This window comes from Lutzomyia longipalpis, chromosome 2, assembly GCF_024334085.1.
Source record: "Lutzomyia longipalpis isolate SR_M1_2022 chromosome 2, ASM2433408v1".
Lineage (NCBI taxonomy): Eukaryota > Metazoa > Arthropoda > Insecta > Diptera > Psychodidae > Lutzomyia > Lutzomyia longipalpis.
The window spans coordinates 1,085,570-1,101,020 of record NC_074708.1 but is presented as its reverse complement, the minus strand read 5'-3'; the positions used below and the strand labels follow the sequence as shown (position 1 = coordinate 1,101,020).

Sequence of the window (15,451 nt, the reverse complement as noted above, 5' to 3'; positions counted from 1 at the left end):
ATTAATTATTGTACATACAACATTATGTTTATTTTAGTGATTATGTATCACATAGAAGGTTTATCAAATATGCATAGGCAAATGGTTTAAATTCTTAGGGAAAATGTCCAAAATATGAGAATTTCAAATCATTTTTTTTTTCCGTACAATAAATTTTTAATTTTTTGTTCGAAATTCTTGAAACTACGATTTTCCAATATTACTTGGCTAATTCTTAGTTAACTCAAAATTGGAAAGAAACTATAACGAAAATGGAAACAAACTCAACAATCAGAAGCATTTAGTAGCATTAAAGGCGTCCAAATTAAAAAAAAAAACGGTTTTGTAAAATCTCCTTAAATTTTTTTTTAAGTTAGAGGACATGATTAGCCTTTATTTGAATCCTTTTTTTTTTTTAACACCCACCCCTCCCTAAGGTTATTTGAATCCTATTTTATACAAATCGGTTAACCACAGATATACTCAAAAACGTAATTTTTAAATTTCGTTTAAAAAAAAGAGAAGCCAAAACCGAATCGATTAACCGATTTTCATAAATTTACCAGAGTCGATATGGGGATTAAATTACCTTTTCAGTGATAGCCTATTTGTCAAAATCGTTTCACTAGCGGACGATTTTCAAGGGGTTAAAGAGAAAATTTGTGAAATTTTAGAAAAAAAAATCTTTAGTCTACGTTTACCAAAATGGCTGTCAAAAATTAAAGGTTTAACCGGTTTTTAACACTTTATCAGTTTTGGAAAGGTGAGAAATGTACCTTTCCAAAATTGGTAGATTTTTGAAAATCAGTTGACCAAAACCGGAGATATAGTTGATTGAGATTTACCTTAAAAACTACCCCATTTTTGCTTGCTCGGAAACTTTTTGAGGGTAGTGTGTGTACCGTATACATAGTCTCTGAATCATCACAATCTTAATCACTTTCTTCAAATTCTTGTAGATTAAACTTAAAGTTTGCCTTGAAAAGTTCTATATTTTTCTTAAGAATTTCCCCATATAGAACTACCACCTCGTGTTTATTTTTTGTAAAGATATGCAAATGACTATGTACTTAATTTCAAATAAAATGTCTCATAACCATCACGTCTATATAGCAAATTTTTAAATGAACATTTCATTTTTTTAACAGTATATAGAAGATAAATGTGTATGAAATATTGCAGAAAAATAGGAATAAAAATATATGCTGCGTATGCTTCTTTCATACCAGGAGCTGTTCCATAATTCAGGATAAAAATTCAATAAATTCAACAAATCCTAAACTTTATGCGCGAGAAAAAAAAGAAGGGTTGAAGGGGATATTCTCATCCTATAAATAGAGGGAAAATCTCAATTAATTTTTCATGCGATTCCCCTGGCTAATTTCACTAAAAGTGCTTGATATGGAGATTCTCTGCATACATATGTATGTAGTATAAAACCACAACATACCTCTAGAACACTATAGCACAATTTAAAATAGATATACCTTCATCCCATATATATTCTCACCCCCTCTCTTTTTTTTCACCTTCATCCCATGCAGACGCATTGGCAATACCGAGAGTCACAATTTGTCTGGATTATATCCCGACACTCTCTACTATATTTGGCTGGCCGCGAGATCGCAACGCGGTGAAGGTGCTACAACACCACCAATTCCAGTTCGCACGAAGCAGTATGGTAAGATGATAATTTTTTTTTCTTATGAAATTCCCCAACTGCAAATGGGGGAAGACCATTAGATAGTGTTGACGAACATAGATTAAAAAAAAAAAGATGAAGAAGAAAACGTTGGGGGAATTTTTTTTATTAGTGAAATTTTGTGTGATGGGAGAATTTTCACGGAGAATAGTTTAAGTGATATCAATAAATTATTCAATGCCCAGTGGAACCAGGTAAAATTGTGGGTGGACTACTAAAAGTTTATCCATGTACCTACCTCTCAAGCGGGTGGTTCATAATTTTTGCATGAAATACAATTCCTCTATTAAATGAATTTAAATTGGGGAAAATGGAATTTTCCATTTTGTTCAACAACATCAAACAAAAAAAAAAGAACATCAGAAAATATTATTTATTCTACATATTGTTTGAAGCAAAAAAATATAAAAGAATTATATTATCATGCCAGCAATATCAACCCTAAGCAAAGAGAAACAAGACTATGCATTATGTAGGCAAAACAAAACAAGAACTACAATTGAGATTTCATTCACAATTGATGCGATAGACGATGAGAAAAAGAAGAAAAAAATGGTAGTGACGGCAAAGCAAAAGCAAAAGAAGTCATACCATTTGATGGGGGTGTGTGTGGGTGTAGTTTTATACACACACACAAGGGGGTGGGACAACCTATATATGGCTTTTGAGTGAGTGTCGTACGAATGCCTGAAGGACTCTACTACTTCTTTTTTGTTGTTCCTCTGACGAAAGTAAAGTGCATGTCATTATTTTTTCAATGAAATTTTTGTTTTCTTTATGTCTGCACCAAAGAGCACTGATTTCTTTATTTATTTATTTATTTTCTTAAATATAATACTGAATGTATGGTATTTTACTTGAAGAAAAGAAGAAGAAGAAAAAAAAGAACAATAAAATAAGATAAATATTTTTATATTGTTTAGTTTTTGAACTAAAAGAGCAAAAAAAAAAGAGAAATGAGAGAGAAGAAAAAGAGCTTTTAGTTTGTCAGAGTGTTATTGTTTTCCCTTTTTTGATTTCTTTTCTATATATCTCTTTGATCTGTGTTGAAGTTTTTTCCTGTATGAAAAGATTTGTGTTGGTATCTTTGACAAAGAAAAAAAAGAAGAAAACAAAAGCTAAAATAATTGGAAAACTGTTTGGAAATCACTTGATTTCGCAGTTTAATCAATTGATTTTTATAAAAAAAAAACATTGTAAATTCCAGGAAACATTCAAGTGAGACCTTATTCGTTTTATTACAAATCCCATTTTTTGGTTTATTTAGTTTTTCCTTTTTGAGTTTACGAAAAGAAAATTTGGACAAGAATCTTTATCTTTATTTGATTATTCTTCTATTTTGCTGAAATTTTTCATATTGTTTTCTACTTTATCAATTTATTTTAAAATTTTAATTATTTATTAAATATTTTTGATAATTTGTTTTAAGTTTTATAAGGTTAACAGATGTTAACTTAAATTTACTTAATTATTAAACTTTTTAACTTACCAACATTAACTTAATTTATTTTAAAACTTTGATTTTGTATAAATTGTTTCAAGTGTTATAAGTTTAAAAAAAATTAAGTTTAAAAAATAATTTCGGTTGCAATTTTCTTGTCCATTTAAAATAATTCTTTTCATTTTATTTACAAAAAGAATCCTTCTTATTTAGTCTCTTTGTGTTCTTCCTAATTCAATTTATTTTCTGATGTTTTTTTTTATTATTCTCCCAAAATTATTTTCATTTTCCTTTTATTTTTTTTATGTTATTTAATTTGTGAAAAGGAAACTTTTTTTATGTTTGAATGAACAAAAATTCCCAATAATAACCGTAGTACCTGGAGCACCGCCTCGCAATATAACGGCCGAAGCCACAAGTGCAACAACAATTGCGATTTCGTGGCAACCACCCCCAATTGAGCGCTCCAATGGACGAATAATCTATTACAAAGTGTTCTTTGTGGAGGCTGGTCAGTCGGATAGTGAGGCCACTGTAACAACATTGAATACAACTGAAATCGTGTTGGATGAATTGAAAAAGTGGACTGAATACAAGATTTGGGTGCTTGCTGGCACAAGCGTTGGCGATGGACCGAAATCCTACCCCGTCACAGTCCGTACGCATGAAGATGGTATGTAAAATCTTACCATATCTTTCTCTCTCTCTACTTAAATGTTTTATCAAGAAGAAAAAAAAAAGAAATCATTTTATCACGAAATCTTCATTTTTATTTTATTTTTTCATATTATTGTTTCTGATTTTTTTTCTTTCTTTAATGTGATTTTTCTTTCAAACTGAAAGAGTTTTTTTTGTTAACTATTCGTTTTATGGTGTTTTTAAAAGAAAATTGGGATTTTTTTGTATTTATTTTAAAAGTATTATTTTTGAAAAGAAAAATTATTTTCTATTTATTTTTAAGTTTTCTCTTGAGTTTGTTTTATTTCATTGGAATTTTTCTATATATTTGGTTTTGTTTTTAACATTTTGTATTATTATTTTTATCAATTTTTCTTTCACATCTCCTTGGTTTTTCCATTTTCATTTGAAAAAAAGCAAAAAAAAATGAATCCTATGACTTTTTGAAAGGAAATTTTTTAATGAATTTTTGAAATTTCAGGTTGTCGCAGAGTTGCAAATTTTATACCATTTTATACATATATATATATATTTTTTGACATAGACAATGTGATTTTTGATGTCTATATTGCTATATATATTTATATATTTTTATACTAATCAAACTTTTTTAACAAATTCTTTTTTTCCACGCTGTCTTTCTCTAATCGTGCACAATGAATATTTTTTGCAGCACATTTTTGTGGGAGAGCAAGAACAAATGAAAAGAAAAAAAAGTTTTTTTTGAAAATCCACCCGATATTTTGAGAGAAAAAAACAAACTAATGCATATGTATCAATAATATATAATTAATTTTTTTATTTAATTTCACTTTGGATCCAACACAAAGGTTCCCCCTTCAAAGGACTATGCCAAAACGGGCTTAAGGTTTTTTTCTTTGTCTCTCTTGAAAGTTAATTCACAAAAAATATTTGTAATAAATCTTTGCAAATAATTTTTTTTTATTAATATATTAATCGTGTGTTTTTTGAAGCACAGTATATTTATTTTTTGATTTATATAGTTTCACTATGTGTATATATAGATTTTCTTTTATTTCCCTGATTTCTTATCACTTCACAAAAAATTAGAGCGTACGTTTCTTATCACTATATATTGGCCGACACTCGCATATGTTTCTATTTTTTTGTTTTCCTAATTTCTATTGCCAGGATTTAATTTGATTTCTTATTTTGTGTACTTTTTTTTTTTTTGGTTGATTTTTGAAAATGAATATTCTCACAATTATTGGCACATTGCATTATGATGATGATGAAAAAAAAATGAATCCTTGGATAGAGAACACAAATGCACCAGATTTTTGTGGTATGATTTTTTTATCACTCTATCACTAGTGCGTTATTTTTGTTTTTCACCAAGTATGCAGCTAAAAAAAAACAAAAGCTAATAAACCTTATTAGTATTGTCTCTGCGCACCAAATTTTGTTGTCTCTTTTTTTTTAACTACTAAACTCACACCTCACAGTTTGTCTGGTTTTAATGAGAAAATTATAATTTTCTTTTCATTTAATGTTTTTTCCAAAGTTTTATTTTTAATTTTTCAATGTGTAAAAAAAAATAATCTATGATTTCTGGAAAGAACAAGAGTAACAAAAAAAAATATTTATGAGAAAAAGTTTGATAAAAAAAGAAGCATTTTTGCTATTTTGCAATCAAACTTTCTTTTTTTCTGCACAAACAAGCACTTTTAATTTTGGCGAAAGAAAAAGAAGAAGAAGAAAAAAAACTTCTTTAATGACATATTATTTTCTTGCATGAACTTATGTTGGATTTCTTCACCATATATCTATACTTTTGAAATACCAGTAAATCTCTACCCCGTCACGTTTTTATTTTTCTTTTTCTATTTTTTTTTTTTGGTAAAAAATAATAAAATCAAACACCCCGCACCTTAGCAAAAAAAAGAAGAAAAAAAGAAAAATCTTCAATGCACAGAAACGTGATAGTTGAAGGTGTGAGAAAAATGCATTTGAGAAAATTTTCAATGAGGAAACCGAGAAGTTGAGTGTCAGAGAAGGAAGAGAATATAAAACGTATATAAGTATAAGAAAAATATGAGAAAGTCGAAGCATTTATTAAATTCATGAATTTAAAATCATGTCTCTGTGCACGGAAGATGGGCAAATATTTAGACAAGTGAAGAAGAAGCAAAACCTCTTGTCGTTGATAAGATTTCCTCTTTTTTTTAAAGAAATGTGGAGAAATTTTCTTATTTTTTTATTAAATTCAGAATTTCACAAAATATCTCACACTATTTCGCGACTTGACTAAAAAATTTCACATTCACCATTGAAAGAAAACATAAAAAGAAAATTAGAGAAAAAAATAATAATTGGGACGATTGAGATTCAAAATGCGCACAAATGCATGCTTAAGCACCTATAAAATGCTACACACAAAAAAAAATTATCAAAAGAAAAGCAAATTTTTTTGGCAAAAAAGCAGAGCTTTGAAACATTTTTCGCATTGGCTTTAAAACCATTTTAAAAAAAATAATAGAGAGTGGGGTTTAGTTTGCCTTAAACAACTACAGAAAAAAAAATAAATAAATATATTCCAAAAAATCACGTTATTTTCAATTTTATTTGTGGTATGATATTTATTGAATCACGCACCAAGCACTTTATTTTGATTTTTTAATTTTATATATATAATACTACTTGTTGCCCTTTTTAATCGAACGGTAAAGAGCACAATTTAATTTGTTGCACTATTTTTTGGAAAAATTTAAGTGAGAAATGAAAAAGCAATTTCAGAGAAAAAAAAGAACAGCTCAATAAAACTTCATTATGACGAAAAGATAAGCATATAAAAAATATATATAAATTAAGGAAAAATCACTCCATTCTCTCAGCACTTGTTTTAATATAAATATAAATATATTTTTAAAAAAATAATGATTATTTACAATATTTTTATTTATTATTTTTGTATTTGAGCTACTTTTTATGAGCATTTTGAGGATGATAGTTGATGTTTTCGTACGTGGTTTTTCAATGTCTTTTTTAGGAACCACACTGTGAATTTTTTGCACCAAAAAAATAATAAATAAATAAAATTGCACAATTTTTTCTGCACATCTCTTTATTTCACATTTTGAGTTTTTCCTTTTTTTTAACGTATTTTATTATCAAGTCATGAAATATGCAGAAGTGAAATTCGCTGTAATGAAGTTTTGCTGTTTTTTTTTTAAATAGTTTTGTTTTTCATTACTTTGTGTGTATGGTGTGATTTGAGTGTGATTAAAAATAAATTTGAAAAAATAAAAGAAATCTGCGTGTGGCGTGAAAATTGTTTGGGTTTTTTGAGTTTTAAATAAATAGAAAAAGGGTTAAAAGTTTATTAAGAAAAAAATAATTTTAGATTATTAAATAAAAACAAATTGTGTTCTTCAGGAAACTTGGGCAAAATTATGTTGGTTATATCAGGGTAAAGAAAAAGAAAAAATGAAATAATGCTTCGAAATAAACGACATTTGAATACCAATTGTCTTGATTCAATATGAAAAAATCCCGGTGCAAGAAAAACTAATAAACTGGCAGGTTTATAATAAAATCCTGCAGTTTCAAATTAAAAATTCTCTTTTATAGAATTTCAAATATTGATTTAATCGCAAAATATTTACATTTTATACACAAAATCTCTGATATATTTTTTTTTCAATACACCATCGTCGTCCCCTTTCATCGATAGAGAGAGAGTGAAATAAAAAAAAGGTTAGGCAACACAAGGCAGGTTCAATATTTTCCCTTCCACATAGAAATTAAAAATCAGTAGCAAACAAGGAAATTTTGTTTGAAAACATACAGTTATGTTCAAAAAGTTATCATGTGAGGGATTTTTTTTCCAAAGAATCTTTGAAATGTAGTTTTGAGTAATTTTTTCAAAGCATAAGAATTAGATCTTGGAATAATCAGTTGTAGATTGACAGAAAAAATCAAGTTAACTGATTAAATTGACTTAAACCGAGTTAATTGCTTAATTGGTTAGTTATCCGTTTAAGCAATTAGTCGATTTTGCTCAACTAAATTTATTTGATCGATTAAACGACTAGAGTTGATTTTAAATGGAAAAAAAAATTTGCTTGTGGGGTAAGGATGACAAAACAATTCGAAAGAATTCCCAAAATATTTCTCAAACAAGCAATTTTGAAAAAAAAATATACTAAAGGGAGTTAACAGGTTTATACTCCTAACTTTGACTTAATACTAAATCTGAATGGATTCGGTTAGAGGTAGAGTTTTAGAAATTATTACGTGAATTTTTAAAAAGTTTGATTGAGAAATAACTTATTTAGATGATTTTATTAAATAAATATTTGAAACTTTGTTTGAAATTAAACTTCTTGACAATTTTTAAAAATCTATTTCGTTCAACTAAAATTATTTATTTATTAAATAGAAGCAATGCTATTATCCCTGATGATCATCCCTTAACCACAATTATTTGAACGGTTAAACGGGCAAAACGTTAGTAGTTGATTTTTGACCAATTAATGAATTATTTATTTAACCGTTTTAGAAGTTATTTGAATAAAACAAAGAACTAATAAAAAATATTTATTTGGATAAAATGGAGGATATTCAGGCCTATATGGGTTAGAATCTGATTCACGGAATTAATTTTTATTCAACCTATATATCGGAAAATAAAATTATATAAGAAATCTCTAAAAAAGCTTATTATTGCCCAATTTTTTCCCTTTAAATATTTTCAAACAAGCTTCATGTAATTTATTGATAAAATTAAAATTTTTCTCCTGTTCTCATATAGATTAGGGTACTAAAATGACCTAAAAGAACTCGCTAAAAGCCAAAAGAAAAGAAAGCTCCTCAACTAAACTTGATACAAAGGTATTCTTTAGAGAAAAAAAATCCTAAGCTCATTACCTTTTGAACATGACGATAAATGCAATTAGCCATGTGCGAGTGAAAAGGCAATTTAAACAGTCGATTTTTATGTTTTTTATTTCTCCTCCTTTTGGTGCATTTTCTTACATAATATACGAACAAAACATTGGTTGAAAAATCAAACACACATCATCATTATTTATTTTTTTGGTGTTGAAAAATCACACTTATTTTTCATTTCTTCATAATAATTCTCTATATATAAATAATGAATATATAGGTATACAGAGTTTATATGTATAAGAAATCGTTTAGCGGAGAGAGAAAGTGAGAGAGAGCACTGAAGAGTTTTTTCAGCGCATTTATAGTAAAATTGCAACAATAAAATTGTCGCCAAAGGATGAATCGTCATATGGCATCGTAATTTATAAGTGGCACACGCTCCCTTATTTTTTGCATACATATACGTAGCTTTCTTCATTCTTTTTTTGACTTTTTTTCTCCTTTAAAGGTTGAGAGCTACCATTGAGAGAAAATACCGAGAGAGTGGAATTTATATAATAATAAAAAAAATTGGTATTTGAGGTGGTGAGGGGGAAGAAATTGTGTGACGAGTTGCATTCTAAAGCTAACAATTATTTGCTGGTAATTCATAATCGCGTGATGTGGTTGTATATTTTGCGAGTTGAGTGTATTTGAGTTTTGAATGGCAACAACAAGCTGAAGTTAAGAACACAAAAAAACATTCTCTGGCAGGAGTTTCCAATGTAAATGATGCCACATCGTTCAAGAAGTTTTACAGAGAGAGAGTGTTCAAAATAAAATTTACGAATGATAATTACAAAACTCCCCTATCGTGCTTTTAGAATCTCCTAATTGATTTTTAAATGGACTCGGAACTCCTCAGACAATTTTTCCCCCATTTCACTTCATTCGACAGCATTTTACTTACATGATAATGGACTTTTTTTTCTGTAGAGTACTCTAACTTCTTACCCCTTTTCATGCAATATTCCAACATTATATACATATAACATTCTAGCCAGAACTTGTATTTGCGTATTGATTTTTGTGTCTCTGCAATATAATGAATATTTTAACCCAAATAAAATAGAGAAAAAAAACTTTGAGAAAAAAATTTCCAGCAAATTAGAATTGTTTTTTCAAACTATCATGAATATAAAACTTTTCTCTTTTTTTCAACAATTCTCGTTAATGTAAAAGAAAATACTCCAAAATAATTTTTAATGACTTTTTTCTGTCTTTTTTTCTGTGTGTCTCTTTCTAAACTCGCTGGCGATGTTCATCCCCCACAAATTTCTTCATGCGTGTAAAAACCATCTCTCGATAATCTTCCCCATCCGCTGCCAATCAAATGATCGCAATAAAAAAAAACATAACTCGCTCTCGCAAAAATTTGTTGCAAAATGATAAATCATTTATTTTCCGGTGGGAATTTTCCGCAAAAAAAAAACAAACTTTTCATCAAAATCCCTCTTCGGGGGTGTACGCACAAACTGATCTAAAAAAAATCCACGAAAAACTCTTAAAACACGCACACGAAACGTTGTTAATGGATTGTGCCCTCATGCAGATGCAAAGAGTGAGTACCAAAAAGCAAACAAAAAAATCTCTCTCGTGTGTGTGTGAAATTTTTTTTTATAATATAGAAAAGAAAAGATAAAGTGCGCCTTTAGTAAAAAAAGAAAAATAATTTATTTTCATTGTCATTGAAATTTATTTCATCATCTTCTTTGCTGCTGAGGAATTATTATTATTATATGCCCTCAAAAGTGGAAAATCGTAGAGATAATAATTCTCATTTTCACCTTATTTCTTATTTATTTACATTATGCGTGGTACAGGGTGGTGGGAAATAAATTTTGATTCTTATTGAGAATTCTTCTTTTTTTTCTCGGCTCCAAATAAGGCGGGAATTCTTGTGGAATTAATTGAAAATTCAATTAATAAGTCAATTAAGTCAATTAATTTGAATTAATTTAATCACAAAGTATATTTTACACCACCCTGTACCATTTTTACTTAAAAAGAAAATTCTTCCCCTTATATATAAGATTACTTAATTTTTTTTATCTTGAAAGATTTATTTCCTGCATTAACCATTGAAATTATGTAGTTGAACGATTTTTATGGAGTAAGAAAACATATATTATATAGGTACCCTTTTGCGCTTTATAAAAGAAAAATTGATTTATCAATGATATTGAGTTGCTTCTTTTTATTAAATCGAAATCTTAAGTATTATAAAGAAAGAAAAATTGCCTTGGAGGCCAGGTATGTCTGCGAAACAAAAAAAAATCGTAAAAAAGACTCATTTTTGGTATTCAAATGTATCGCAAAAAAAAGAAGAATAATATTTATATTAATTTGCTTTTAAAAATAATTATTAATATTAGTGGATAAGCCAAATTGGTCAGTGAAAAAATAAATAAAACAATCTCAAGAGAAGAAAAATGAATAAGAAAATGAACGCTTCAGAGGTTTGATATTGGCAACATGGCTAATTTCGGATCAGAAACACAATACTTTCTCTCTTACTTAAAAAAAATAAAAATAAAAACTTTACTATATAATTTTGTCGATCTCTTAGAGATGAAGAAAAAAAAGAAGAAAATTTTCTTGTGCGAAAGAAAAGTGATTGCTCGATGTCTAATACTGTGGCTTTTTCTTCTCCTTCTGCTTTTCCACCTGTAAACGTGTCAAATGTAATGATACCTCAGTGCCCGGAGATCCACAGGACGTGAAGGCAATCCCACTCAATTCCACATCAATTCACGTGAGTTGGAAACCGCCAGTTGAGAAAGATCGCAATGGTATCATCCGTGGCTATCATATTCACATCCAGGAACTCAAAGAAGAGGTAAGAACACACACATATATCTCACAAATCAATTTTAGAATAAATTTTTAAAAGAATTTATATCATTCTGTAATCAATACATAATGCATAATTTCTGCAAAAAAAGCATCAAATTGTTATACTTATTATTTTATTCCGTGGAAAATTCAGGGGCGTAGCCAGAAATTTACTTAGGGGGATAGTTTTAAAAATTAAATTAATTCCATAAACGTTAAAAATTTATTCAAAAAACGTTTTTTTTTTTAGAAATTGAGGTTTATAAAAATTTGGATAAATAATTTTTGATTGTATGTACATTTCTAACGTTTGACGTTAGAATTGACATTTTAACGTTTAATTAACATTTGAAAAGAAATTTTCAAGGTTAGTCATTCATTTTCTAACGTTTAGCGATTTTTAAATTTAATATTTGACATTTATTTCCTAACAATTAACGTGCCTTTTCTTGCGGTTAAAATATTTCTTAGTGTATGAGATTTTTCTGTCAACGTTTGACATTTTGTCATAGACGTTAGAAAATACCCTTTCAAATTGACATTTGACGTATCACGATCCATTTTTTTTTAGTGCTTGACATATCTCTTTACGTTTAAAAATTTGACGTATTTTTTACATTATACATTTTTTAACGATTGATTAGTTTTTTTATCTGACATTTAAAGTTTTATTTATTTAACGTTTGACCAGGGGCGTCGGAACCAGAGACCCAAGCAAGCTTAGCTCGAGCCGGCTCGAGCAAGCAGTCGAGCTTTTTTTTCGAGCAGCAGCAGCTCAAATTTATTTTTTTAATTTTAATTTGAGCAGCAGCAGCTTAGGATGTTTTAGACATAAGCAGCAGCAGCATAGATTTTTTACTATCAAGTACCGAGCAGCTTACATTTTTTTTTTACTTTTACTAAATGTTATAACTTCACAGCTAATTAGTATGGTGTTTCACTTAATTTTTTTTGCATTTTCAAAATCCAAAATGGCCGCCCTCCGCCATTTTGAAATATCGTTAACCAGTTCCCTTATAGCCAGAGGTCTGACATTTTATTATGTTGTAGAGCTCAGAATTCATACTTGAAAATCGGTCAAGCCGTTTAGCAATTATGGCGGCCTAAAGCTAAAGTGTTTTTTCGATTTAACTCGAGAACGGCTTGGCCGATTTTGACCAACTCAAGCTTAAATGAAAGGCTTCAAGAAACCCTATAACTGTCTAGAACATTTCAAGTTCCAAAAATGACCGCAAGAGGCGCTAAAATCAAAAACAAAATTTGCCTAACTTTAAGGGGCAATATCTCCGAAACCCTTTCTAGAACAACAAAAAACATATAGAACCATTGCTTTAGTATAAAAAATACCAAAAACTGTTTTGGTAAAACAAAAATCAATCTAGTATAACTTTCCATTGAAAGTGGCTGGTTTTAGTTCCTTAAGGGGATCTCTTGGGCAAATTGTTGGAATAGACGTATTTTTAATGTTTTCATTTTTCTTGGGGTTTTTCTTAAACTTGGTTTTCCGAAGTTGGTTACATTTGTAGCCTTCTTATGTGCGACGCCATCTTGAGATTTTTCTCAAAACACAGGTAGGTTTTTCACAGGATCTACTGGATGGATTTTGATGGGGTAAAAAGCAAATGGAAGAGGATATACCAATGCAGATTTTGATGTACCAGAATTTTGAACGTAAAAAATATTTGAACTAAAGTCATATTTTTCTACTTTTCTCTGCCCCAGAGTGGAAATTCAAAATTCTGGTACATTAAAATCTGCCTTGGTATACCCTCTTCCATTTGCTTTTTACCCCAATAAAATCCATCCAGTAGATCCTGAGAAAAACCTACCTTTGTGGTTCGAGAAAAATCTCAAGATGGCGGAAAGTGACTTTCTTACACTTCATTAATAAGTCTTTAAATGTAACCAACACTTGAAAACCTAGTTTAAGAAAACCCCAAGAAAAATTAAAATATTAATTTCATCAGTTCTCAAAAGAGACCCCCCGAAGCACTCAAATCTTAAGCAAAATTGACTTTGAGCAGCCAAAACCAAGGCAAGAAAATTTGAGCAGTTGAAAGCTAATACGAATTGAGCAGGAGCAGCTCGATCAATTTGATAATGGAGCAGGAGCAGCACTGGCTAGAAAAAAAATGGCCGACATTGAGCAGCAGCAGCATAGACCTTGCCAAATTTTAGCAGGAGCAGCATTGACTAGTCGTAGCTTGGGTCTCTGGTCGGAACTGGGGGGTACAGGGGGTCTTTTGTACCCCTCAAAAAATTTAAAGGGGCGCCGAAGGCGCCTCAAAGGGGCGCCAAAATCACCACAAAAGGGCGCCGAAGGCGCCACACAGGGGTACCAAAAGCAATACAAAGGGGCGCCGCAGGCGCCCTTTCAATTTTTTTATAATAAGTCCCTAATAAAAAAAAGGAAACAAAAAAATTAGGGAATAAAATTTTAAACAAAGGCGCAAAACGAGCTTAAAGACTAGAAATTGAAAATTGTTAAAAATAAATTATAACGTTTCAAGGGGCGCCCTCAGCCTCCTAAAATTATTTGAACGTTCTAAAGGCGCCCTTGATGTATCAGAGGGCGCCGAAAAGGACCTGAAAATTATTTTAAAAAAAAATTGTAACGTTTCAAGGGGCGCCCTCAGCCTCCTAAAATTTTTTGAACGTTCTAAAGGCGCCCTCGCTGTATCAGAGGGCGCCGAAAAGATCCTGAAAATTCCCAAAAATAAATAAGAAGGTTTCAAGGGGCGCCCTCAGCCTCCTAAAATTTTTTGAACGTTCTAAAGGCGCCCTCGCTGTATCAGAGGGCGCCGAAAAGATCCTGAAAATTCCCAAAAATAAATAAGAAGGTTTCAAGGGGCACCCTCAGCCTCCTAAAATTATTTGATCGTTCTGAAGGCGCCCTTGCTGTATCAGAGGGCGCCGAAAAGGACCTGAAAATTATTTAAGAAAAAATTGTAACGTTTCAAGGGGCGCCCTCAGCCTCCTGAAATTATTTGAACGTTCTAAACTCTAGACTCTCTACACTTTAAATTTTAAAGCAATTTTTTTATGAGTGAAATTGTTTCTTTTCGCTAAAAGAAATTTTCATGCTTTACTCTAGTATTAAACACTTTAAATCTTGGCGCCCTCTGATCTGTATCTATATCTGGATCACCGCTAGGGCGCCTTTAAACGGTTCAAATAATTTTAATTGATCTAGGGCGCCCTTTAAAGCGTCATAATTTATTTTTGAGAATTTTTAGAACCTTTCCGGCGCCCTCTGACACAGCGAGGACGACTTTAGAACGTTCAAATAATTTTAGGAGGCTGAGGGCGCCCCTTGAAACGTTACAATTTTTTTTTAAAATAATTTTCAGGTCCTTTTCGGCGCCCTTTGATACAGCGAGGGCGCCTTTAGTAGAGACACTGTTCAAATTGAGTTTTTATTATGTTTCACATGTTCCCTTTATTAATTAAAACGAGGTAAATTCGAGCAAAGCGCGGAGTTTTGTGGCGCTTGGCGCTTTTGGATAGATAGAAAAATTGAAATGGAAGATAGATGCAATAGAAAAAATTTATTTAAATTAAATTTTAGATTTAAATTTATTTACCATCTGCACCATACACTGATTAAGTCTCCAGAATTGAACCAAAATTAGTTTTAAAAGTAGGGGATTGTCTAAGATTCAAAACAAATGTGGCAATTTCCCGGAAAAGCGCTGGGAAACATACAAATTTTCCCAAAGAAGGTAAAGGTTTATCATATATTTAGTTGATTAGTTTCTTAGTTTATAGGAATTGTAGAATATCGTAAAAAGTCTCAGATAAAAGCTATATAAATGCTTATTTTTCCGTAAAAAATATAATTTTCCAAAACCCATTAGAAGGTAAAAAAATAAAAAAGTTTTTCCTAACACGTATTTTTTTGTTTTTAGTCTCTAATTTCCAAA

The 15,451-nt window shown here is 30.0% G+C and overlaps 1 protein-coding gene across 7 annotated transcripts in view; it reads left to right on the top strand.

The window, feature by feature from the left end:
- Positions 1-15,451, top strand: part of LOC129788381 (tyrosine-protein phosphatase Lar) — a 138,745-nt gene that overhangs the window by 99,340 nt on the left and 23,954 nt on the right. For 6 of the 7 annotated variants that reach the window (XM_055824359.1, XM_055824362.1, XM_055824357.1 and 3 more), the window contains 3 exons: positions 1,524-1,660; positions 3,499-3,795; positions 11,393-11,532. In XM_055824359.1, the coding sequence (XP_055680334.1) occupies positions 1,524-1,660; positions 3,499-3,795; positions 11,393-11,532 (574 nt within the window). The remainder of the gene's footprint in view (positions 1-1,523; positions 1,661-3,498; positions 3,796-11,392; positions 11,533-15,451) is intronic. The other variant, XM_055824364.1, reaches the window with a different exon arrangement.